At 52.4% G+C, this 25,321-nt stretch overlaps 2 protein-coding genes and 1 pseudogene across 2 annotated transcripts; all 3 read right to left on the bottom strand.

Moving 5' to 3' along the window:
• Positions 1 to 1,332: 1,332 nt before the first annotated feature.
• Positions 1,333 to 3,530, bottom strand: LOC147348562 (cathelicidin-4-like). Its single transcript, XM_086368192.1, has 5 exons — positions 3,450 to 3,530; positions 2,528 to 3,019; positions 2,317 to 2,424; positions 2,108 to 2,179; positions 1,333 to 1,491 (listed from the first exon to the last, which is right to left on the bottom strand). The coding sequence occupies exons 1-5, from the start codon at positions 3,459 to 3,461 to the stop codon at positions 1,435 to 1,437; spliced, it is 741 nt and encodes a 246-aa protein (XP_086224318.1). The 5' UTR covers positions 3,462 to 3,530; the 3' UTR covers positions 1,333 to 1,434.
• A 4,531-nt stretch (positions 3,531 to 8,061) lies between these two features.
• On the bottom strand, positions 8,062 to 10,263 carry LOC147348563 (cathelicidin-4). Its single transcript, XM_086368193.1, has 5 exons — positions 10,183 to 10,263; positions 9,260 to 9,751; positions 9,049 to 9,156; positions 8,840 to 8,911; positions 8,062 to 8,224 (listed from the first exon to the last, which is right to left on the bottom strand). The coding sequence occupies exons 1-5, from the start codon at positions 10,192 to 10,194 to the stop codon at positions 8,168 to 8,170; spliced, it is 741 nt and encodes a 246-aa protein (XP_086224319.1). The 5' UTR covers positions 10,195 to 10,263; the 3' UTR covers positions 8,062 to 8,167.
• A 4,580-nt stretch (positions 10,264 to 14,843) lies between these two features.
• LOC147348564 (cathelicidin-4-like) lies at positions 14,844 to 16,959 on the bottom strand (annotated as a pseudogene).
• Between the last annotated feature and the right edge of the window lie 8,362 nt (positions 16,960 to 25,321).

The following is a 25,321-nucleotide window of genomic DNA, read 5'->3' on the forward strand; positions in this document are numbered from 1 at the left end:
TCTGCAATCAACACACCTGCTCACCAAGAGGAGACAAGCCTGACAGGTAACAAAGTAAATGCTCTGTGAGATCCTACCCTATGTCCCTCTCAGACAAGGGAATATGTCTTGGTTCACAGTGGCCCAGAAGGGGACTGAAGGCAAGCCTTTAATCGAAGGAGTTTGTTTGCAAGGTAATTCCAGAAAAAGCCAGCAAAAGTGTAGACAGAGGAGTCAGGGCAGGATGAGTGAGAAGAAGACGTGTCAATAAACAGGCAGTAAAGTGGATGACAGGAGCTCAACCCAGCTGGGGACCTCAGGCAGAGGTGTGATACGTCTGGAGGTGGGCCCCCGAGGGAGTGAGGAAGAGGAGATGTTTTTACCCCAAGTTCTCACTTTTCACTTTCATGCATTGGAGAAGGAAATGGCAACCCACTCCAGTGTTCTTGCCTGGAAAAATCCCAGGGAGGGGAGCCTGGTGGGCTTCCGTCTATGGGGTCACACCGAGTCGGGCACGACTGCCGTGACTTAGCAGCAGCAGCCCCCAATTGTTAATTGAAGGTGTTCCCTGATACAAACTCCATAGTGCTTCCTGTCTGCCTCAGAGCAAAGGTCAGCTAGAGAATGGGGAGTGGGCAGGACACGGACAGTGTCTGAAACACACAGGCAAATAGACATTGAATCTCTGTGTCACTCTGTCTCTCACGCCCTCGTGGAGAAATCTTCACCCCGATGAGCAGGATACTTCTTTTTAGTGGTACACATTTTTATACTACGTGATCACTAAACACAAACCCACCCCTGACATCTGAGACCCAGCTGAAGAAACAGTATTGAGTCTAAATGCCACAGAAAAGCCATGAGGGATGGGCTATTTCAGAATTCAGATTGTCGAGGGCAAGAGGTACGTCCTGGGCGTTGCACCTGCAGGCTTATCCCTGAGACTGAACTTCGTCTCTGTGAGTGTTTAACAAGGTGAGCAGCCTGGCCCCTCGTGGACTGTCAGCTCCACGTGAGCAGGAACAGCAGCCCCACCAGCTCTGCACCCATGGCAGGTCTCCTTACATCCTACTGGGTGTTGGAGGAGGAGGGCAGGGGTGGGTGAAGGGCTCGGGAGGGACCCGAGGGTGGGGAGGCAGTTCCTGAGCTCCTGGGGCTGCTGCCTGCCCCATGCCCTCCTGGAAGGAACAGGAGCCTCAGGCTTCTCTGTGTTCACAGGAGTGATCTCACACACACACATGGACACATACACATAGATGCACACCATATGTGGGGGACCTCCCAGAGTTAGGGATATGGTCCTGATGAGTGGGAGAAGGGGAGACAAAAGTGAAATTAAAGCCTGGAGGAACCTGTTTTCACAAGAATTTATTTTCACTGTCCAGAAGCCCGAATCTGAACAAATCAGACACTTAAGACTCTTCCCCAGGCTCAGGATCTGACAGCTCTTCTCCATCAACCTCTGCGCCAAGGCCACCATGGCCATTTCCAGCGTAGGATGACACTCTGGAGCTATGAAAAAGGAAGCCACAAGCTTCTTTTGGGACTGACTCATGATTAACACTTGACACCCCCCCCCCCACACACACACACACACCACACCTCTACCTTCCTGGGCTGCCCAAGGAGCCTTGCAACCCCAGGTCACGCTCTGGCTGTGACCCTTGGAGCATGTGGTTGAATCTCCATACCACAGACAGAGAGGAAACTGAGGCCCACAGATGGCATGGGGCTTCCCAGGGTCACAAGCACATTCCAGCAAAGCTGGATGAGAGCAGAGGCTGAAAACCCATGACTGCAGTCAGTGTGTCATAAGCTGAGCTCAGTCACAATTCCCTGGAGGGCTTGTGAAAATCCAAATGGCTGGGCCCCACTCCAGTGTCAGATTCAGGAAGTCTGAGTGGGTCCTGAGAATCCATCTCATGTCAGTTCCCAGATGGGAACCCCAGTAGAGAACCACTGCTCGAAGGGAGGCAGCCCCAGGGCTGGAGACCTGGGGCTTAGGGAAGGAGGGGCCAGGGTAGGAGGGCCTCTGTCTGCCCTGGATGGGACAGCGGGTCATTGGTACAGAGGATGTTCCACACACTATCTTCCCTAGAACCCCCCCAGTCCAGAAGGGACCACTCACCTCATTACAGTTTAGGTCAAACTGGTCATTGGATGGGTCCAGGGTGACTGTCCCCACACACTGTTTCACCCGCTGGAAGGAGAGGCTCAAGGTCAAACTGGAATCCCCTTGGCCATAACCTCCCAGCCTCACCCCAGAGACAGGAAACCTTCCCAGAAGCTCCCTGTTCAGCTCCCTGGGAAACATTGACCCCAAGCGCCCAGCCTCACCCCTTTCTCCTTGAAGTCACACTGCTCCGCGGGCTGCTGAATCGTCCTGGGGCACACAGTCTCCTTCACCGTGAAGCTCACAGGCTTTCGAGTGCCCAGATCTTCATTCTGGTGACGGATTAAAGTGCGGGGGAAACTGGGTTCAGGCTCATTTTTCCTTCTCTGATCTGTCTCCCTGCCCCTCACCTAGACAGTCCCCTCCCCAACTCACATCCTTGGGAGGTGGGTCTAGCTCCAGGAGGCGGTAGAGATTAGCTTCTGAGGACAGCTCATTGAGCTGATCCACAGCACGAAGCACGGCCTCCCTGTAGCTGAGGGCTTGGGCGCTGGCCGAGGGCACCACTAGTCCCAGCAGCAGTAGCCACAGTGACCACCGCCCCAGTGAGAGGCTGGCCCTCTGGGTCTGCATGGTCCCCATTCTGCCTCCTCCCAGGTGAAGGACCCTCCTTTTATGCTCAGCCTGGGCCCTGATGCAAAGGCTCAACCAGGAGTCTTCCTGACTAGCCCCATCCCTGCCCTCCTCCCAGGGCCTGAGGTGGACTTGCCTCAGCCCCTGCTGTTGCTTCATGGGTTTTGGGGCAGTTTGAAGAGAGGCCCCTGTGCAAGGTGAAGAAATGGTTTCTCCATCTCCCTGACAACTTCTTGGTCTCTTCTGGACACCCTGGGGAGTGTCACCAGCAGGTTTGCTCAAAATGGTTGAGTCCTTAGGAGAGGTAGGGAGTCAGAAATCTGTCTTACGCCTGCACACCTGACAACAGTTTGAAGGACTTTGCATGCGTGCGTGCTAAGTCACTTCAGCGTGTCCAACTCTTTGTGACCCCATGGATTGGAGTCCACCAGGCTCCTCTGTCCATGGGATTCTCCAGGCAAGAATACTGGAGTGTGTGGCCATGCCCTTCTCCAGGGGATCTTCCCCATCCAGGGATCAAACCCATACGTCTTACATCTCCTAAACCGGCAGGTGAGTTCTTTACCACTAGCTTCACATGGGAAGCCCTTAAAGGAGTATATTCAACAATAAATCTCCTGCTCAAGGCTCTTGGCCAGTAGGCACTCAGCAACTTTCATGAATGATTGACAGTATCATCATGTCTAGAGCCTAACTCCCCGCCGCCCCCTCACCAAGCCAGTACCGAGGCAGGCATCAAGGCCACACCATCCTGTCCTATGGGCTCAGTTCTCAGCCAGTCAGGAGCTCGGCTCCATCTGTCCCCTCTTCTGGACTCTTCTGATTACTTTCTCAGTCATATATTTCCTATGGCCAGATGCCTGGGCTGTTACCCTGGCACCTCCCCAGCTAAGTATGAGGAAGTGTCATCTGTATCACGACCACAGTTCTTTGTTCTCTCTCACAGTGAAGGCAACCACAGGATGGACAGTCCTCACCAAATAACTAGGTTAGGTTAATGCCTTCTCTTTACGCAGTTTCTAGAGAGTATGTTCCTAGCTCTCCCTGACCACTGTCCGCCCTCCACACCATTGTCTAGGGATCCTGCAAACCACTGATTTGACCGTTTCACCTGCTGCCTTGAGTCAAGGGCAACAAGGTTTGCAGCTTGATGCTCGGTGTTGTCCTCTCCCACTGCCTGCAGGCCTCGGGTGTCAGGCTCCCCTGTCCATCCCAAACACTCAGGCACCTCAGAGCCACATGCTCGTCTCCCATCTCCTCCCCTGACCCCTCTGCTTGCCCTGACCTTCTTCCTTAGGAAGCCTTCACTGATGTCCAAGGAGATTCAGCACCTCATTTATCTTGGGTCCCGCAGCCTTCAGGAAGGTTAAAGCTTTTCTTTACGCAGTTTCTAGAGAGTATGTTCCTGGCTCTCCCCTGACCACTGTCCACCCTCCATACCATTGTCTAGGGGGCTTCTGCAAATCACTGATTTGGGTATTTCACCCACCTCCTTGAGCCAGGGGCATTAGGGTCTGGATGCTTGGGTCTCTTTACTGTCCTCACTCCCCACCCTACAGGCCTCAGGTATTGGGTCCCAGGCCACCCCGATCACTCGGGCCCGTCGGAGCCTCCAGCTCATCTCCCAACTGTGCCTCTGGTCCCTCTGCTTGCCCTGGCCTTCCTCCTTGGAAAGGCATCCCTGATCTCTAAGAACACTCAGAATCTCCTCCTCTTGGCTCTCACAGCCCTGAGAAAGTTTCTTCTCATTTGACTCCATGTCCAGTCGTGTGGGTGAGACACCAGGCTTGAGGGCTGGTGCTGGGTGGTAGAGAGAGCACAGATGGGAGCCATAAGCAGCCAAGTGTTAGAGGGGCTCAGGGACCATGAAGCTCATTCGAATAAGGCTTGCCTTGGGATAGCCATGTGACTGGAGGCCAGGGGTAGCTCTTGGCATGTGTTGACCTGTGGGACTCTGGGCAGTTGGCTGGGGCCCCTCGGAAGTGGCAGCTGGATGGAAGGTGCTGGTTACACATCAGCCTTGGAGAGAGAAGGACAGGTGGGCCTTGGTGCAACCTGGTTACACAGCCCAGGTCTTGCCCCAGTGGCCTCTTGGTCAAGCTGTATCCTTTTCCCAAGTCAAAGAAGGAAAGCGAGGTGATTACAATAGAAAATTACTAGCAATACACATGGTTACTGGCTATTAGGTAAGCCTGAAACCCTCCCTGTGCTATCTTGCCTCTGGGCCTTTGCATTGGCTCACACTTCAGACTGAAGTCCCCTCCCCCATCCTCCCTAATTCTGTGTAGGGTCCTCAGTGTGGTCCTTGATGGCACCTCTCATGGTGAGGAGCATGTCTTCCATGCCCTGAGCAACCAGCTTTTCTGGCTTAGTCCTCACAGCCTGTTAGGGCTGAGGTCTACTCAGGAAAGACAGCACAGCCCTTGTCTCCAGCCGGCATGTCCCCACTCCGCATCTGAACCTTGAGACAGGCGTGCACGTTTCACCCCAACAAACTCTAGTAGGAGCCCTGATCCTGCATTGCCCCCTCCTTTGCTCCTCCCAGCCATCTTTCCTGTCCATGAGACTCTGGGGCAAGGAGAACCAGAATCCAGTCCCAAACAGTGCCCCCAGACCTCTGGGAACACCCACCAGCTCTCTGTGTAGGTCAGTTGATGAGGAAAATGAGACCCACAGGTAAACCATTCAATCAAGGACCCCCCTCACTAGGAAATGGCAGACTCAGCAGGGTGACCCGAACCCTCCCTCAGGGAGGCGCTCTACCCTGGGACGAGCTTAAACCTCAGCCCAAAAGCCCTGGAACTGGCATTGCATCCCTGCTTTAGGACTCACTGAGGAGGGAGCTGGGCTCTCATGTCCCTTCACAGGCAGTCACTTACACAGGCCAAGCGCAGAGGAGACAGAGTATCCCAGGATCTCCTGGGGAGGGGGAAGCTGTGAAGGCAGCTGTGAAGGGACCTGAGAGCCATTACCATCTACCTCCCACAGTCCCAACAGCTGAGGGTCCTCAGGGCAGCCGCCCACTGACAGGATTGAACAGGACACTAACAATACCTACTGCCCAGCGCCCCACCCAGAGACCAGCATCCCTCTGGCCCACCTCAACCAAAAGGGTCAAAACTGAACTGTCGTCTCCCCACACACACATTTCGTACCTACCCCCAGGCACCGAGCAGCCCGGGACTGTGCTGTCACAACCCACGCCCGCATGGTCCAGCCTGTCAGGGCACCAACCTGCCTTATTTTGTCTTCAGTACCTCATCCCAGGCAGCCCGACACTCTCTCAGCCTCTAGAGAGGCTCCTCCCCCCTCTCGGGGCCAGTGCCCTGGCCTGATGCTCAAAGCCATTAATGGAAGGACCTGATATTTGTTCTCTCAGGGAGTAAGAGGTCCAGGGATCGAAGAGCAGACACTCAGAAGCCAATCCCCTTAGAAGGCCTAAGTAGGCCTGCAGACCTCCCTGCCAGGGGCCACTTCAGCTCCCAGCTCTAGGATTCAGATGGAACCAATGTAAGCATCCACCCCTTTCTGCTATCAGTGGTTACCTGTACATGCTGGGAGCCTCCTCCGCAGCAAGGAACGTCAGGTAAATGCCCATGTAGAATATGAAAGGACGAGACTGGCCCGAGGCTACAGGTGGGAGGCCATGGGAGCAAGATGGGCAATCATGGGGAACGACTGAAAACAGAAGTGACCTGCACAGATGTCATGTCATCCTGATGAGTGGTCCCTCTCTCCGGTGGGGCTGGGATGTGCCAGCGGTGATGGGCCTAATGTGGACCATCTGCCAGTTTCCATGGTGTAAACATTTTTTCCATGGCTGATTTCAAGCTACCAAGAATGTAACAGCCAGCTCAAAAAACAAAACAAAACTGACCATTTCACACTTGGCTCTACCAAGCCTGGATCCTCGGGCACAGACACAACACAGCTCTGAGTTCCCTCAGTACGGCTTCCCCCCACAGCATATGACGATGTAGAGAAGACGCACAGGGATCGACTAACCTGTCTGCAATCAACACACCTGCTCACCAAGAGGAGACAAGCCTGACAGGTAACAAAGTAAATGCTCTGTGAGATCCTACCCTATGTCCCTCTCAGACAAGGGAATATGTCTTGGTTCACAGTGGCCCAGAAGGGGACTGAAGGCAAGCCTTTAATCGAAGGAGTTTGTTTGCAAGGTAATTCCAGAAAAAGCCAGCAAAAGTGTAGACAGAGGAGTCAGGGCAGGATGAGTGAGAAGAAGACGTGTCAATAAACAGGCAGTAAAGTGGATGACAGGAGCTCAACCCAGCTGGGGACCTCAGGCAGAGGTGTGATACGTCTGGAGGTGGGCCCCCGAGGGAGTGAGGAAGAGGAGATGTTTTTACCCCAAGTTCTCACTTTTCACTTTCATGCATTGGAGAAGGAAATGGCAACCCACTCCAGTGTTCTTGCCTGGAAAAATCCCAGGGAGGGGAGCCTGGTGGGCTTCCGTCTATGGGGTCACACCGAGTCGGGCACGACTGCCGTGACTTAGCAGCAGCAGCCCCCAATTGTTAATTGAAGGTGTTCCCTGATACAAACTCCATAGTGCTTCCTGTCTGCCTCAGAGCACAGGTCAGCTAGAGAATGGGGAGTGGGCAGGACACGGACAGTGTCTGAAACACACAGGCAAATAGACATTGAATCTCTGTGTCACTCTGTCTCTCACGCCCTCGTGGAGAAATCTTCACCCCGATGAGCAGGATACTTCTTTTTAGTGGTACACATTTTTATACTACGTGATCACTAAACACAAACCCACCCCTGACATCTGAGACCCAGCTGAAGAAACAGTATTGAGTCTAAATGCCACAGAAAAGCCATGAGGGATGGGCTATTTCAGAATTCAGATTGTCGAGGGCAAGAGGTACGTCCTGGGCGTTGCACCTGCAGGCTTATCCCTGAGACTGAACTTCGTCTCTGTGAGTGTTTAACAAGGTGAGCAGCCTGGCCCCTCGTGGACTGTCAGCTCCACGTGAGCAGGAACAGCAGCCCCACCAGCTCTGCACCCACGGCAGGTCTCCTTACATCCTACTGGGTGTTGGAGGAGGAGGGCAGGGGTGGGTGAAGGGCTCGGGAGGGACCCGAGGGTGGGGAGGCAGTTCCTGAGCTCCTGGGGCTGCTGCCTGCCCCATGCCCTCCTGGAAGGAACAGGAGCCTCAGGCTTCTCTGTGTTCACAGGAGTGATCTCACACACACACATGGACACATACACATAGATGCACACCATATGTGGGGGACCTCCCAGAGTTAGGGATATGGTCCTGATGAGTGGGAGAAGGGGAGACAAAAGTGAAATTAAAGCCTGGAGGAACCTGTTTTCACAAGAATTTATTTTCACTGTCCAGAAGCCCGAATCTGAACAAATCAGACACTTAAGACTCTTCCCCAGGCTCAGGATCTGACAGCTCTTCTCCATCAACCTCTGCGCCAAGGCCACCATGGCCATTTCCAGGGTAGGATGACACTCTGGAGCTATGAAAAAGGAAGCCACAAGCTTCTTTTGGGACTGACTCATGATTAACACTTGACACCCCCCCCCCACACACACACACACACCACACCTCTACCTTCCTGGGCTGCCCAAGGAGCCTTGCAACCCCAGGTCACGCTCTGGCTGTGACCCTTGGAGCATGTGGTTGAATCTCCATACCACAGACAGAGAGGAAACTGAGGCCCACAGATGGCATGGGGCTTCCCAGGGTCACAAGCACATTCCAGCAAAGCTGGATGAGAGCAGAGGCTGAAAACCCATGACTGCAGTCAGTGTGTCATAAGCTGAGCTCAGTCACAATTCCCTGGAGGGCTTGTGAAAATCCAAATGGCTGGGCCCCACTCCAGTGTCAGATTCAGGAAGTCTGAGTGGGTCCTGAGAATCCATCTCATGTCAGTTCCCAGATGGGAACCCCAGTAGAGAACCACTGCTCGAAGGGAGGCAGCCCCAGGGCTGGAGACCTGGGGCTTAGGGAAGGAGGGGCCAGGGTAGGAGGGCCTCTGTCTGCCCTGGATGGGACAGCGGGTCATTGGTACAGAGGATGTTCCACACACTATCTTCCCTAGAACCCCCCCAGTCCAGAAGGGACCACTCACCTCATTACAGTTTAGGTCAAACTGGTCATTGGATGGGTCCAGGGTGACTGTCCCCACACACTGTTTCACCCGCTGGAAGGAGAGGCTCAAGGTCAAACTGGAATCCCCTTGGCCATAACCTCCCAGCCTCACCCCAGAGACAGGAAACCTTCCCAGAAGCTCCCTGTTCAGCTCCCTGGGAAACATTGACCCCAAGCGCCCAGCCTCACCCCTTTCTCCTTGAAGTCACACTGCTCCGCGGGCTGCTGAATCGTCCTGGGGCACACAGTCTCCTTCACCGTGAAGCTCACAGGCTTTCGAGTGCCCAGATCTTCATTCTGGTGACGGATTGAAGTGCGGGGGAAACTGGGTTCAGGCTCATTTTTCCTTCTCTGATCTGTCTCCCTGCCCCTCACCTAGACAGTCCCCTCCCCAACTCACATCCTTGGGAGGTGGGTCTAGCTCCAGGAGGCGGTAGAGATTAGCTTCTGAGGACAGCTCATTGAGCTGATCCACAGCACGAAGCACGGCCTCCCTGTAGCTGAGGGCTTGGGCGCTGGCCGAGGGCACCACTAGTCCCAGCAGCAGTAGCCACAGTGACCACCGCCCCAGTGAGAGGCTGGCCCTCTGGGTCTGCATGGTCCCCATTCTGCCTCCTCCCAGGTGAAGGACCCTCCTTTTATGCTCAGCCTGGGCCCTGATGCAAAGGCTCAACCAGGAGTCTTCCTGACTAGCCCCATCCCTGCCCTCCTCCCAGGGCCTGAGGTGGACTTGCCTCAGCCCCTGCTGTTGCTTCATGGGTTTTGGGGCAGTTTGAAGAGAGGCCCCTGTGCAAGGTGAAGAAATGGTTTCTCCATCTCCCTGACAACTTCTTGGTCTCTTCTGGACACCCTGGGGAGTGTCACCAGCAGGTTTGCTCAAAATGGTTGAGTCCTTAGGAGAGGGAGGGAGTCAGAAATCTGTCTTACACCTGCACACCTGACAACAGTTTGAAGGACTTTGCATGCGTGCGTGCTAAGTCACTTCAGCGTGTCCAACTCTTTGTGACCCCATGGATTGGAGTCCACCAGGCTCCTCTGTCCATGGGATTCTCCAGGCAAGAATACTGGAGTGTGTGGCCATGCCCTTCTCCAGGGGATCTTCCCCATCCAGGGATCAAACCCATACGTCTTACATCTCCTAAACCGGCAGGTGAGTTCTTTACCACTAGCTTCACATGGGAAGCCCTTAAAGGAGTATATTCAACAATAAATCTCCTGCTCAAGGCTCTTGGCCAGTAGGCACTCAGCAACTTTCATGAATGATTGACAGTATCATCATGTCTAGAGCCTAACTCCCCGCCGCCCCCCCCACCAAGCCAGTACCGAGGCAGGCATCAAGGCCACACCATCCTGTCCTATGGGCTCAGTTCTCAGCCAGTCAGGAGCTCGGCTCCATCTGTCCCCTCTTCTGGACTCTTCTGATTACTTTCTCAGTCATATATTTCCTATGGCCAGATGCCTGGGCTGTTACCCTGGCACCTCCCCAGCTAAGTATGAGGAAGTGTCATCTGTATCACGACCACAGTTCTTTGTTCTCTCTCACAGTAAAGGCAACCACAGGATGGACAGTCCTCACCAAATAACTAGGTTAGGTTAATGCCTTCTCTTTACGCAGTTTCTAGAGAGTATGTTCCTAGCTCTCCCTGACCACTGTCCGCCCTCCACACCATTGTCTAGGGATCCTGCAAACCACTGATTTGACCGTTTCACCTGCTGCCTTGAGTCAAGGGCAACAAGGTTTGCAGCTTGATGCTCGGTGTTGTCCTCTCCCACTGCCTGCAGGCCTCGGGTGTCAGGCTCCCCTGTCCATCCCAAACACTCAGGCACCTCAGAGCCACATGCTCGTCTCCCATCTCCTCCCCTGACCCCTCTGCTTGCCCTGACCTTCTTCCTTAGGAAGCCTTCACTGATGTCCAAGGAGATTCAGCACCTCATTTATCTTGGGTCCCGCAGCCTTCAGGAAGGTTAAAGCTTTTCTTTACTCAGTTTCTAGAGAGTATGTTCCTGGCTCTCCCCTGACCACTGTCCACCCTCCATACCATTGTCTAGGGGGCTTCTGCAAATCACTGATTTCGGTATTTCACCCACCTCCTTGAGCCAGGGACATTAGGGTCTGGATGCTTGGGTCTCTTTATTGTCCTCACTCCCCACCCTACAGGCCTCAGGTACTGGGTCCCAGGCCACCACGATCACTCGGGCCCGTCGGAGCCTCCAGCTCATCTCCCAGCTGTGCCCTGGTCCCTCTGCTTGCCCTGGCCTTCCTCCTTGGAAAGGCATCCCTGATCTCTAAGAACACTCAGAATCTCCTCCTCTTGGCTCTCACAGCCCTGAGAAAGTTTCTTCTCATTTGACTCCATGTCCAGTCGTGTGGGTGAGACACCAGGCTTGAGGGCTGGTGCTGGGTGGTAGAGAGAGCACAGATGGGAGCCATAAGCAGCCAAGTGTTAGAGGGGCTCAGGGACCATGAAGCTCATTCGAATAAGGCTTGCCTTGGGATAGCCATGTGACTGGAGGCCAGGGGTAGCTCTTGGCATGTGTTGACCTGTGGGACTCTGGGCAGTTGGCTGGGGCCCCTCGGAAGTGGCAGCTGGATGGAAGGTGCTGGTTACACATCAGCCTTGGAGAGAGAAGGACAGGTGGGCCTTGGTGCAACCTGGTTACACAGCCCAGGTCTTGCCCCAGTGGCCTCTTGGTCAAGCTGTATCCTTTTCCCAAGTCAAAGAAGGAAAGCGAGGTGATTACAATAGAAAATTACTAGCAATACACATGGTTACTGGCTATTAGGTAAGCCTGAAACCCTCCCTGTGCTATCTTGCCTCTGGGCCTTTGCATTGGCTCACACTTCAGACTGAAGTCCCCTCCCCCATCCTCCCTAATTCTGTGTAGGGTCCTCAGTGTGGTCCTTGATGGCACCTCTCATGGTGAGGAGCATGTCTTCCATGCCCTGAGCAACCAGCTTTTCTGGCTTAGTCCTCACAGCCTGTTAGGGCTGAGGTCTTCTCAGGAAAGACGGCACAGCCCTTGTCTCCAGCCGGCATGTCCCCACTCCGCATCTGAACCTTGAGACACCCGCGTGCACATTTCACCCCAACAAACTCTAGTAGGAGCCCTGATCCTGCATTGCCCCCTCCTTTGCTCCTCCCAGCCATCTTTCCTGTCCATGAGACTCTGGGGCAAGGAGAACCAGAATCCAGTCCCAAACAGTGCCCCCAGACCTCTGGGAACACCCACCAGCTCTCTGTGTAGGTCAGTTGATGAGGAAAATGAGACCCACAGGTAAACCATTCAATCAAGGACCCCCCTCACTAGGAAATGGCAGACTCAGCAGGGTGACCCGAACCCTCCCTCAGGGAGGCGCTCTACCCTGGGACGAGCTTAAACCTCAGCCCAAAAGCCCTGGAACTGGCATTGCATCCCTGCTTTAGGACTCACTGAGGAGGGAGCTGGGCTCTCATGTCCCTTCACAGGCAGTCACTTACACAGGCCAAGCGCAGAGGAGACAGAGTATCCCAGCTGTCTCCTGGGGAGGGGGAAGCTGTGAAGGCAGCTGTGAAGGGACCTGAGAGCCATTACCATCTACCTCCCACAGTCCCAACAGCTGAGGGTCCTCAGGGCAGCCGCCCACTGACAGGATTGAACAGGACACTAACAATACCTACTGCCCAGCGCCCCACCCAGAGACCAGCATCCCTCTGGCCCACCTCAACCAAAAGGGTCAAAACTGAACTGTCGTCTCCCCACACACACATTTCGTACCTACCCCCAGGCACCGAGCAGCCCGGGACTGTGCTGTCACAACCCACGCCCGCATGGTCCAGCCTGTCAGGGCACCAACCTGCCTTATTTTGTCTTCAGTACCTCATCCCAGGCAGCCCGACACTCTCTCAGCCTCTAGAGAGGCTCCTCCCCCCTCTCGGGGCCACTGCCCTGGCCTGATGCTCAAAGCCATTAATGGAAGGACCTGATATTTGTTCTCTCAGGGAGTAAGAGGTCCAGGGATCGAAGAGCAGACACTCAGAAGCCAATCCCCTTAGAAGGCGCTAAGTAGGCCTGCAGACCTCCCTGCCAGGGACCACTTCAGCTCCCAGCTCTAGGATTCAGATGGAACCAATGTAAGCATCCACCCCTTTCTGCTATCAGTGGTTACCTGTACATGCTGGGAGCCTCCTCCGCAGCAAGGAATGTCAGGTAAATGCCCATGTAGAATATGAAAGGACGAGACTGGCCCGAGGCTACAGGTGGGAGGCCATGGGAGCAAGATGGGCAATCATGGGGAACGACTGAAAACAGAAGTGACCTGCACAGATGTCATGTCATCCTGATGAGTGGTCCCTCTCTCCGGTGGGGCTGGGATGTGCCAGCGGTGATGGGCCTAATGTGGACCATCTGCCAGTTTCCATGGTGTAAACATTTTTTCCATGGCTGATTTCAAGCTACCAAGAATGTAACAGCCAGCTCAAAAAACAAAACAAAACTGACCATTTCACACTTGGCTCTACCAAGCCTGGATCCTCGGGCACAGACACAACACAGCTCTGAGTTCCCTCAGTACGGCTTCCCCCCACAGCATATGACGATGTAGAGAAGACGCACAGGGATCGACTAACCTGTCTGCAATCAACACACCTGCTCACCAAGAGGAGACAAGCCTGACAGGTAACAAAGTAAATGCTCTGTGAGATCCTACCCTATGTCCCTCTCAGACAAGGGAATATGTCTTGGTTCACAGTGGCCCAGAAGGGGACTGAAGGCAAGCCTTTAATCGAAGGAGTTTGTTTGCAAGGTAATTCCAGAAAAAGCCAGCAAAAGTGTAGACAGAGGAGTCAGGGCAGGATGAGTGAGAAGAAGACGTGTCAATAAACAGGCAGTAAAGTGGATGACAGGAGCTCAACCCAGCTGGGGACCTCAGGCAGAGGTGTGATACGTCTGGAGGTGGGCCCCCGAGGGAGTGAGGAAGAGGAGATGTTTTTACCCCAAGTTCTCACTTTTCACTTTCATGCATTGGAGAAGGAAATGGCAACCCACTCCAGTGTTCTTGCCTGGAAAATCCCAGGGAGGGGAGCCTGGTGGGCTTCCGTCTATGGGGTCACACCGAGTCGGGCACGACTGCCGTGACTTAGCAGCAGCAGCCCCCAATTGTTAATTGAAGGTGTTCCCTGATACAAACTCCATAGTGCTTCCTGTCTGCCTCAGAGCAAAGGTCAGCTAGAGAATGGGGAGTGGGCAGGACACGGACAGTGTCTGAAACACACAGGCAAATAGACATGGAATCTCTGTGTCACTCTGTCTCTCACGCCCTCGTGGAGAAATCTTCACCCTGATGAGCAGGATACTTCTTTTTAATGGTACACATTTTTATACTACGTGATCGCTAAGCACAAACCCACCCCTGACATCTGAGACCCAGCTGAAGAAACAGTATTGAGTCTAAATGCCACAGAAAAGCCATGAGGGATGGGCTATTTCAGAATTCAGATTGTCGAGGGCAAGAGGTACGTCCTGGGCGTTGCACCTGCAGGCTTATCCCTGAGACTGAACTTCATCTCTGTGAGTGTTTAACAAGGTGATTCTCCTGGCCCCTTGTGGACTGTCAGCTCCACATGAGCAGGAGCAGCAGCCCCACCAGCTCTGCACCCACGGCAGGTCTCCTTCCATCCTACTGGGTGTTGGAGGGGGAGGGCAGGGGTGGGTGAAGGGCTTGGGAGGGACCCGAGGGTGAGGACGCTGTCCTGGAGCTCCTGGGGCTGCTGCCTGCCTTGTGCCCTTCTGGAAGGAACAGGAGCCTCACGCTTCTCTGTGTTCACACATACATACACACACACACATAGACAAACACACAGACACACACAGAAACATAGACACACACACACAGAGGCACACACACACAGAGTAGCCCTCTGAGAGTTAAGGACTCAGTCTCAATAAGTGGGAAGAGGTGAGAAAGTAGAAATTGAAGCCTGGAGGAAGTTGTTTTCACAAGAATTTATTTTTCACCATCCAGCAGTCTAAGCCAAAACAAATCAGAACATTAGGACTCTTCTGTGGACTCAGGATTCACCAAAATTCTTTAATGGGTGTGATGGCAGCCAATCCTTCACCATTTTCAAGGACACCTTGGAATGAGAGACGTCAACAGGAATGGACGTGGACTTGGCATTGGTCTTGGCCACAGCGCTAAACTTGACCTTGGCCTTCACAATGATTATCACAGGGGTTTTGGCCATGGACTTGGCCCTGGCCCTGGCCTTGGCAGTGGTAATGGCAATGGCTTTGGCCATGGCCTTTCCCTTGGGAAACGTTGATGCTGGGGATGAAGTCTCCTGACACTCTGAAGCTGTAAACCATGACAAAACAGATTTGTTGTGGGACTGGGCAAGGGTCAAGACAAGATCCCTCACTTCACACCTGAACAGCCCTCTAACTGGGACACCACGAGTGTTGGGCCCTGTTCACCCTCGGGCTGTTATCTTTGAAGCATATGATTGAATCCCTATATACAGAGACTTGTGGAGAAACTGACGTCCACAGACAACATGGGGCTTCGCAGGGCCACAAGCCCATCCTAGCAAAGCTGGATTAGAGCAGGGGATGAAAGATCATTACTTACTTGAGTCAATGCCTCTCAACTTCAGCCCAGTCAGAATTCCCTAGAGGCCTTGTGAAAATACAGTGGCTAGATGCCACCCCAGAGTCTGATTCAGAAGCTCAGTGGGACCTGAGAACCTGTCTCATGTCAGTTCCGGGGTGGGGACCGCATTACAGAAACACTGCTCTAAGGGATGCAGAGCCAGGGCTGGAGACCTGGGGCTCAGGGGAGGGAGGGGCCCGGGTAGGAGGGCCTTTCTCTGCCCCGGATGGGGCAGCGGGTCATTGGTCCTAAGCATGTTCCACAACCCACCTTGTTAGCATCTGCACAACACAGAAAGGGACACTCACCTCATTACAGTTTAGACCAAACGGGTCATCAGACCGGTACAGGCTGAGTGTCCCCACACACTGTTTCACCAGCTGGAAGGGTACCTCAAGGTCAAACTGGAACCCCCAGGCCATAATCTCCCAGGCTCACCTCACCCTCTAGATGCTGGAAACCTTCCCGATTTCCCTGTCCAGCTCGCACTGAGAAGCATTGATCCCAGCCCTCAGTCTCAGTCCCCAGGCTCACCCCATTTTCCTTGAAGTCACACTGCTCTGGGGGCTGCAGGTTCGACCTGGGACACACGGTCTCCTTCACCCTGAAGTTCACAGGCTTTCGAGCTCCCCGGTCCTCCAATGGTCAACAATCAAAGTGGGGAAACTAGGTTCACTCATGTTTCCTTCTCTGATCTGTCTCCCTGCCCCCAACCCAGACGGCAGCCTCTCCAGCCCACTGTGTGTCCGGCCCTGGGCTTGGTGCTGGGAGCACAGGGGAGGGGACAGAGGCCATGCCTGGCCTCACGGGCACACAGAGAGCAGAAGCGGCCCTCACAGCAGCGCTGATGGCAGCGCCTCCCCTCAGAGGGGCTGAGGGAGGTCAGGGCCGCCTGCAAGGAGAGCCATTGTCACTGGAGCCTCCAGGCTGACACAGCTCCCCCTGGCAGAGAGACACCGAGGTTCAGGGGGGACACTAGCAGAGAAGTCACCTCACAGAGCCTGTGACCCCCTCCATCCCTGGAGCTCCCAGAAGTCCAGGGAACCTGAGCCAGGTGTGCAGGGCGCCTGTTCCCACAGCAGAGATGCTAAGACAGGAAGCCTGGTGCTGGGAGATGACCCAGGTCTGGGAAGGTTTCCTGGAAGAGGTGGGAACCCACCTAGAGGGAAAAGTGCCTTCCTGACAGGAGGTACAGCCAGAGTGAAGGGGCGACAGTGTGGCCAAAGCAGGCAGGAGAAAGGCTTGTCCCCGGTCCCCTCCCCAACTCACGTCCTAGGGAGGCGGGTCTAGCTCCAGGAGGTGGTAGAGATGAGCTTCTGAGGACCGCTCATTGAGCTGATCCACAGCACGAAGCACGGCCTCCCTGTAGCTGAGGGCCTGGGCGCTGGCCGAGGGCAGCACTAGTCCCAGCAGCAGCAGCCACAGCGACCAGCACCCCAGGGAGAGGCTGGCCCTCTGGGTCTCCATGGTCCCCAGTCAGCCTCCTCCCAGCCCACGGAACATGCTCAGTCTGGACCTGATACAAAGGATAAACCAGGAGTCTTTCTGACCTGCCCCATCCTTGCCCTCTTCCCAGGGTGTGAGCTGGTCTTGCCACAGTCCTTGCTGTTGCCTCATTGGTTTTCTGGGCAGTGGGCAGGGAGGCCCCTGTGCAAGGTGAAGAAATGGTTTCTCCAGCTCTCTTAATACCTCGGCCTCTCTGGGGCACATGGGAAGTGTCACAGTAAGGCTTGCTCAGGTGGGCTGTGCCCTCCAAGAGGGAAGGAGTACACAGTGTCTACATCCCCTCTGACCTCCCTCCACTCCTGCCCAGCTCCTGCCCCCATCTCCTTTCGTCTCAGTGAAGCCACAAGCCCCAGAGGTCAACTTCTTTGTGTTCCAGGCTCTTCCCTAACTACTGTCCACCCTCACACCATCATCTAGGGCTCCTGCCAGCCACTGATGTGGCCACTGACCAGCTGCCTTGAGGCAGGGGCACCACGGTCTGGATATTGATCCTCATCATTGTCCACACCCGAGCCCTGTGGTTCTCAGGTGTCAGGGTGCCCCATCCACCCCAACCACAAGCCACTCAGAGCCTCCTGCTCTCCTCCCATCTCTGCACCTGATGCCTCTGTTTGACCTGTCTTCCAACTTGAGAAGCCTTCCCTGACCTCAACCACACAAGGAAACTTCTCTTGGCTCGCAGAGACTTGAGGACATCCCTTCTGATTTGACCTCAGTGACTCCCTGCTCACTGCTCTGATTGGACACCGAGGGGGAAGCGGGGCCCACTGGGAGGACAAGAGAGCACAGCTGGGAGAAAGAATGTGCCCAAGGGACAGAGGAGTCCTGAGACCATGAAGCCCATTCGAATCCATCACCAGCAGGGAAGCACCATGTGCCCATGAGGCCCGTGGTGGCTCGTGGACTCAGTTGCCCTGTGGGACCCTTGGGGGCTTGGCCAGCCCACCTTGGAAGGTGGCTGCCTGGATGGACGGTGCTGGTTGCCCACTCAGTCTTGGAGAAGGAAAGAGAGTTGGGCTTTGTGAAACCTGGTTACACAGCCCAGATATTGCCCCAGAGCCACCTTGGTCAAGCTGTATCCTTTTCCCAAGTAAAAGGAGGAAAGGGAGATGATTGCAATAGAAAATAGCGAGCAATACACATGCTTACAGGGTGACTGGTAATCCTGACACCCACCCTATGCTTTCCTGCCTCTTTGCCTTTGCCTTTGCTCAGACTTCAGACAAGTCCCCTTGTCCATCCTCTCTGGATGCAGTGTCGTGTCCTCTGCCAGGTTCAGGCTGTGCCTCCTGTGATGCCAAGTGTGAGCCTTCCATGCCTCCAGGATTCTGCTTTAGTCTTCACAGCCTATCAGAACAGAGCTCTTCTCAGGAAAGACACCACACCCTTGTCCCCAGCCAGTTCAGTTCAGTTCAGTCACTCAGTCGTGTCCAACTCTTTGCGACCCCATGAATCGCAGCATGCCAGGCCTCCCTGTCCATCACCAACTCCCGGAGTTTACTCAGACTCACGTCCATCGAGTCAGTGATGCCATCCAGCCATCTCATCCTCTGTCGTCCCCTTCTCCTCCTGCCCCCAATCCCTCCCAGCATCAGAGTCTTTTCCAATGAGTCAACTCTTCAAATGAGGTGGCCAAAGTACTGGAGTTTCAGCTTCAGCATCATTCCTTCCAAAGAAATCCCAGGGCTGATCTCCTTCAGAATGGACTGGTTGGATCTCCTTGCAGTCCAAGGGACTCTCAAGAGTCCTCTCCAACACCACAGTTCAAAAGCATCAATTTTCCCCCCAACTCCACATCCAGTCTTTGGGAAATCCACATACACTTTTCACCCCCAACAAACTCAGGTAGGAGCCCTGACCCTGCATCACCCCCTCCTTTCCTCCTCTCAGCCACCCTCTGGTCCCTGAGAGTCTGGGGCAATCAGAATGGAAACCCAGTTCTAAAGAGGGCCCCAGATCTCTGGGAACACCCACCAGCTCTCTGTGTAGATCAGTTGTTAAGGAAAATGAGACCCCACAGGCAAATCTTTCAATCAAGGACAACGCCCCTCACTAGGAAATGGCAGACCCAGTGGGGGATCCAATCCCTCCACTGACCCAGCATGCTGTGCACCTCTCGGGGACCAGTGGAGGGCAATTTGGCCCTCCTTCCTGCCCTCTGCAGGAAACAGGGAAGGTTCCAATGACTGTGAGGGTGGACTTGGGTGAGGGCTGAGCATCAGGACACTCTCTGTGCTCAGGGTCTACTTCCTCCTTCCCACTGACCACTTCAGGTGAAGCAAAGAGATGGGGAGGCTAAGTCCTCCTGGAAACTCCTCAGCTAGGCTGGGGTTTCCCAGGCATGGGGTTTGATGAAGCAGATCAGCTGGCAGGAGGGCAGCACCATCCCACCCCCAGGTACTAGGGGGAGGCGGGGGACATAAAACCAACAGAGGCTGCACCAGCCACACCATAGCCAGAGTACTTGGAGGGCATCGAGGTGACTGCTCAGAGTCAGCCTTGAGCCCAGTGATTCCAAGGGCCTCAGCTGAGCCAAGCTCGGGCTCCAAATCTCACCACCACCAAGCACAGCAAACATCCTATCAGCTCCTCTCTGCTGGATCTGGGACCGTGTGACAAGGTGACCTGGGCCCAGGTGGGGGCTGAGCCGGAAGGTGCCTGAGTTTTGCAGAAGAGAACCAGGCTCAGACTGTGGGGCATGGGTACCATGAGTGGGTTTTTACTGGGGACATGGGTGTAGAGAGGGCAGCTGGGGCCCAGGCCAGACCTGTCAGCAGAGAGACTGAGGGGATGTTCTCTTCCCAGACAGGACCCTGGATGCCTTGGGTACATCAGGAAAGCAAATCCTCTTTCATTCTTCTACCAGGACAAAGACTTGCAAACCCTCAGGATCTCAGAGTCAGCCTCCTGGAGATCACGACCTTCCAGCAGGAAGTGAGCTGAGCCCATCCAGACATCAACTTCTGGGAGGATGGAGGAAGACAGGGCCCTTTACACGAAGCCCACACATTCCTCCTTCTTTCCTGGGTGCCTCTGTGTTCCCTCCCAACTGACTGGCATGCCCTAGTGGAGGTCTTCCATCTGTCCATGGGTGCCCTGGGAAGGTAGAAACAGCCCTTCCAGGAACAAAAGACCTATGTATAGAAAACTATAAAACACTGGTAAAAGAAATCAAAGATCACACTAATAGGTAGAGAAATACACCATGTTCATGGATCAGAAGAATCAATATAGTGAAAATTAGTATATTACCCAAAGCAATCTATAGGTTCAATACAATCCCTATCAAGATACCAGCGGTACTTTTCAGAAAACTAGAACAAATAATTTCAAAATTTGTATGGAAATACAAAAAACCTCGAATAGCCAAAGCTATCTTGAGAAAGAAGAATGGAACTGAAGGAATCAAACTGCCTGACTTCAGGCTATACTACAAAGCTACAGTCATCAAGACAGTATAGTCCTGGCACAAAGACAGAAACATAGATCAATGGAACAAAATAGAAAGCCCAAAGATAAATCTACGCACCTACAGATACCTCATCTTTGACAAAAGAGGCAAGAATATACAGTGGGGAAAAGACAATCTCTTTAACAAGTGGTGCTGGGAAAACTGGTCAACTACGTGTAAAAGAATGAAACTAGAACACTTTCTAACACCATACACAAAAATAAAAAAATGGATTCAAGATCTAAATGTAAGACCAGAAACTATAAAACTCCTAGAGGAAAACATAGGCAAAACACTCTCTGACATAAATCATAGCAGGATCCTCTATGACTCACCTCCCAGCATAATGGAAATAAAAGCAAAAATAAACAAATGGGACCTAATTAAAAGCGTTTGCACAACGAAGAAAACTATAAGTAAGGTGAAAAGACAGCCTTCAGAATGGGATAAAATAATAGCAAATGAAGCAACTGACAAAGAATTAATCTCAAAAATATACAAGCAACTCCTGCAGCTCAATTCCAGAAAAATAAGTGACCCAATCAAAAAATGGGCCAAAGAACTAAACAGACATTTCTCCAAAGAAGACATACAGATGGCTAACAAACACATGAAAAAATGCTCAATATCACTCATTATCAGAGAACTGCAAATCAAAACCACAATGAGGTACCATCTCACACCAGTCAGAATGGCTGCTATCAAAAAGTCTACAAACAGTGAATGCTGGAGAGGGTGCAGAGAAAAAGAAACCCTCTTACACTGTTGGTGGGAATGCAAACTAGGACAGCCACTATGGAGAATGGTGTGGAGATTACGTAAAAAAACTGGAAGTAGAACTGCCATACGACCCAGCAATCCCACTTCTGGGCATATACACCAAGGAAACCAGAATTGAAAGAGACACGTGTACCCCAATGTTCATTGCAGCACTGTTTACAATAGCCAGAACACGGAAGCAACCTAGCAGTCCATCGGCAGATGGATGGATAAGAAAGCTGTGGTACATATACAAAGGAATATTACTCAGCTATTAAAAAGAATGCATTTGAATCGGGTCTAATGAGGTGGATGAAACTGGAGCCTATTATACAGAGTGAAGTAAGTCAGAAAGAAAAACACCAATACAGTATATTAACGCATATGTATGGAATTTAGCCCACTAAGCGCGGGCGGCTGCGACCGGCGCACTAAGTACGGCCGAGAGGAGCTACCCCACGTCCGAGGTCAGGAGCAGAAGCCAGGAGGACCCCATGCCCGACGGGCGGCGGCCAAGAGGAGTTACCCCACGTCCGAGGTCAGGGGCAGCGGCCGAGAGTGCCAGGCTGCGACGGTGCAGGAACGGCGGAGAAGACTACTCACGTCCGAGGTCAGGGGCGGCAGCCGAGAGGAGCTACCCCGCGTCCGAGGTCAGGGGTGGCGGCCGGGAGGAGCTACCCCATGCTCGGATGCCCGAGGCCAGGGGCAGCGGCCGGGAGAAGCAACCCCACACCCGAGGCCAGGGGCGGCGGCGGGGAGGACCAACCCCACCTCCAAGGAGCGGTGGCTGTGCGGGCTCAGGAGGGCCGAGAGGAGCTGTCCCACGCTGAAGATCAGGAAGGGTGGTGGTGAGGAGATACCCCTCGTCTAAGGTAAGGAGCAGCGGCTGTGCTTTGCTGGAGCAGTCGTGAAGAGATACACCACGCCCAAGGTAAGAGAAACCCAAGTAAGATGGTAGGTGTTGCAAGAGGGCATCAGAGGGCAGACACACTGAAACCATACTTACAGAAAACTAGTCAATCTAATCACACTAGGACCACAGCCTTGTCTAACTCAATGAAACTAAGACATGCCCGTGGGTCAACCCAAGACGGATGGGTCATGGTGGAGAGATCTGACAGAATGTGGTCCACTGAAGAAGGGAGTGGCAAACCACTTCAGTATTCTTGCCTTGAGAACCCCATGAACAGTATGAAAAGGCAAAATGATAGGATACTGAAAGAGGAACTCCCCAGGTCAGTAGGTGCCCAATATGCTACTGGAGATCAGTGGAAATAACTCCAGAAAGAATGAAGGGATGGAGCCAAAGCAAAAACAATACCCAGCTGTGGATGTGACTGGTGATAGAAACAAGGTCCGATGCTGTAAAGAGCAATATTGCATAGGAACCTGGAATGTTAGGTCCATGAATCAAGGCAAATTGAAGTGGTCAAACAAGAGATGGCAAGAGTGAATGTCGACATTCTAGGAATCAGTGAACTAAAATGGACTGGAATGGGTGAATTTAACACAGATGACCATTATATCTACTACTGCAGGCAGGAATCCCTCAGAAGAAATGGAGTAGCCATCATGGTCAACAAAAGAGTCCGAAATGCAGTACTTGGATGCAATCTCAAAAACGACAGAATGATCTCTGTTCGTTTCCAAGGCAAACCATTCAATATCACGGTAATGCAAGTCTATGCCCCAACCAGTAACACTGAAGAAGCTGAAGTTGAACAGTTCTATGAAGACCTACAAGACCTTTTAGAACTAACACCCAAAAAAGATGTCCTTTTCATTATAGGGGACTGGAATGCAAAAGTAGGAAGTCAAGAAACACCTGGAGTAACAGGCAAATTTGGTCTTGGAATATGGAATGAAGCAGGGCAAAGACTGATAGAGTTTTGCCAAGAAAATGCACTGGTCATAACAAACACCCTCTTCCAACAACACAAGAGAAGACTCTACACATGGACATCACCAGATGGTCAACACCGAAATCAGATTGATTATATTCTTTGCAGCCAAAGATGGAGAAACTCTATACAGTCAGCAAAAACAAGACCAGGAGCTGACTGTGGCTCAGACCATGAACTCCTTATTGCCAAATTCAGACTTAAATTGAAGAAAGTGGGGAAAACCACTAGACCATTCAGGTATGACCTTAATCAAATCCGTTATGATTATACAGTGGAAGTGAGAAATAGATTTAAGGGCCTAGATCTGATAGATAGAGTGCCTGATGAACTATGGACTGAGGTTCGTGACATTGTACAGGAGACAGGGATCAAGACCATGCCATGGGAAAGAAATGCAAAAAAGCAAAATGGCTGTCTGGGGAGGCCTTACAAATAGGTGTGAAAAGAAGAGAAGCGAAGGGCAAAGGAGAAAAGGAAAGATATAAACATCTGAATGCAGAGTTCCAAAGAATAGCAAGAAGAGATAAGAAAGGCTTCTTCAGCGATCAATGCAAAGAAATAGAGGAAAACAACAGAATGGGAAAGACTAGAGATCTCTTAAAGAAAATCAGAGATACCAAGGGAACATTTCATGCAAAGATGGGCTCGATAAAGGACAGAAATGATATGGACCTAACAGAAGCAGAAGATATTAAGAAGAGGCGGCAAGAATACGCAGAAGAACTGTACAAAAAAGATCTTCAAGACCAAGATAATCACGATGATGTGATCACTGACCTAGAGCCAGACATCCTGGAATGTGAAGTCAAGTGGGCCTTAGAAAGCATCACTACGAACAAAGCTAGTGGAGGTGATGGAATTCCAGTTGAGCTATTCCAAATCCTGAAAGATGATGCTGTGAAAGTGCTGCACTCAATATGCCAGCAAATTTGGAAAACTCAACAGTGGCCACAAGACTGGAAAAGGTCAGTTTTCATTCCAATCCCAAAGAAAGGCAATGCCAAAGAATGCTCAAGCTACCGCACAATTGCACTCATCTCACACGCTAGTAAAGTAATGCTCAAAATTCTCCAAGCCAGGCTTCAGCAACATGTGAACCATGAACTTCCTGATGTTCAAGCTGGTTTTAGAAAAGGCAGAGGAACCAGAGATCAAATTGCCAACATCCGCTGGATCATGGAAAAAGCAAGAGAGTTCCAGAAAAACATCTATTTCTGCTTTATTGACTATGCCAAAGCCTGTGACTGTGTGGATCACAATAAACTGTGGAAAATTCTTCAAGAGATGGGAATACCAGACCACCTGACCTGCCTCTTGAGAAATCTGTATGCAGGTCAGGAAGCAACAGTGAGAACTGGACATGGAACAACAGACTGGTTCCAAATAGGAAAAGGAGTACATCAAGGCTGTATATCGTCACCCTGTTTATTTAACTTATATGCAGAGTACATCATGAGAAACTCTGGGCTGGAAGAAGCAGAAGCTGGAATCAAGATTGCCGGGAGAAATATCAATAACCTCAGATATGCAGATGACACCACCCTTATGGCAGAAAGTGAAGAGGAACTCAAAAGCCTCTTGATGAAAGTGAAAGTGGAGAGTGAATAAGTTGGCTTAAAGCTCAACATTCAGAAAATGAAGATCATGGCATCCGGTCCCATCACTTCATGGGAAATAGATGGGGAAACAGTGGAAACAGTGGATGACTTTATTTTGGGGGGCTCCAAAATCACTGCAGATGGTGACTGCAGCCATGAAATTAAAAGACGCTTACTCCTTGGAAGGAAAGTTATGACCAATCTAGATAGCATATTCAAAAGCAGAGACATTACTTTGCCAACAAAGGTCTGTCTAGTCAAGGCTATGGTTTTTCCCGTGGTCAGGTATGGATGTGAGAGGTGGACTGTGAAGAAGGCTGAGTGCCGAAGAATTGATGCTTTTGAACTGCGGTGTTGGAGAAGACTCTTGAGAGTCCCTTGGCCTGCAAGGAGATCCAACCAGTCCATTCTGAAGGAGATCAGCCCTGGGATTTCTTTGGAAGGAATGATGCTGAAGCTGCAACTCCAGTACTTTGGCCACCTCATTTGAAGAGTTGACTCATTGGAAAAGACCCTGATGCTGGGAGGGATTGGGGGCAGGAGGAGAAGGGGACGACAGAGGATGAGATGGCTGGATGGCATCACTGACTCGATGGACGTGAGTCTGGGTGAACTC

The sequence above is a fragment of the Bos grunniens genome, chromosome 22, assembly GCF_055505025.1.
Source record: "Bos grunniens cultivar Pamir isolate PY7600 chromosome 22, Bosgru_T2T1.0, whole genome shotgun sequence".
Lineage (NCBI taxonomy): Eukaryota > Metazoa > Chordata > Mammalia > Artiodactyla > Bovidae > Bos > Bos grunniens.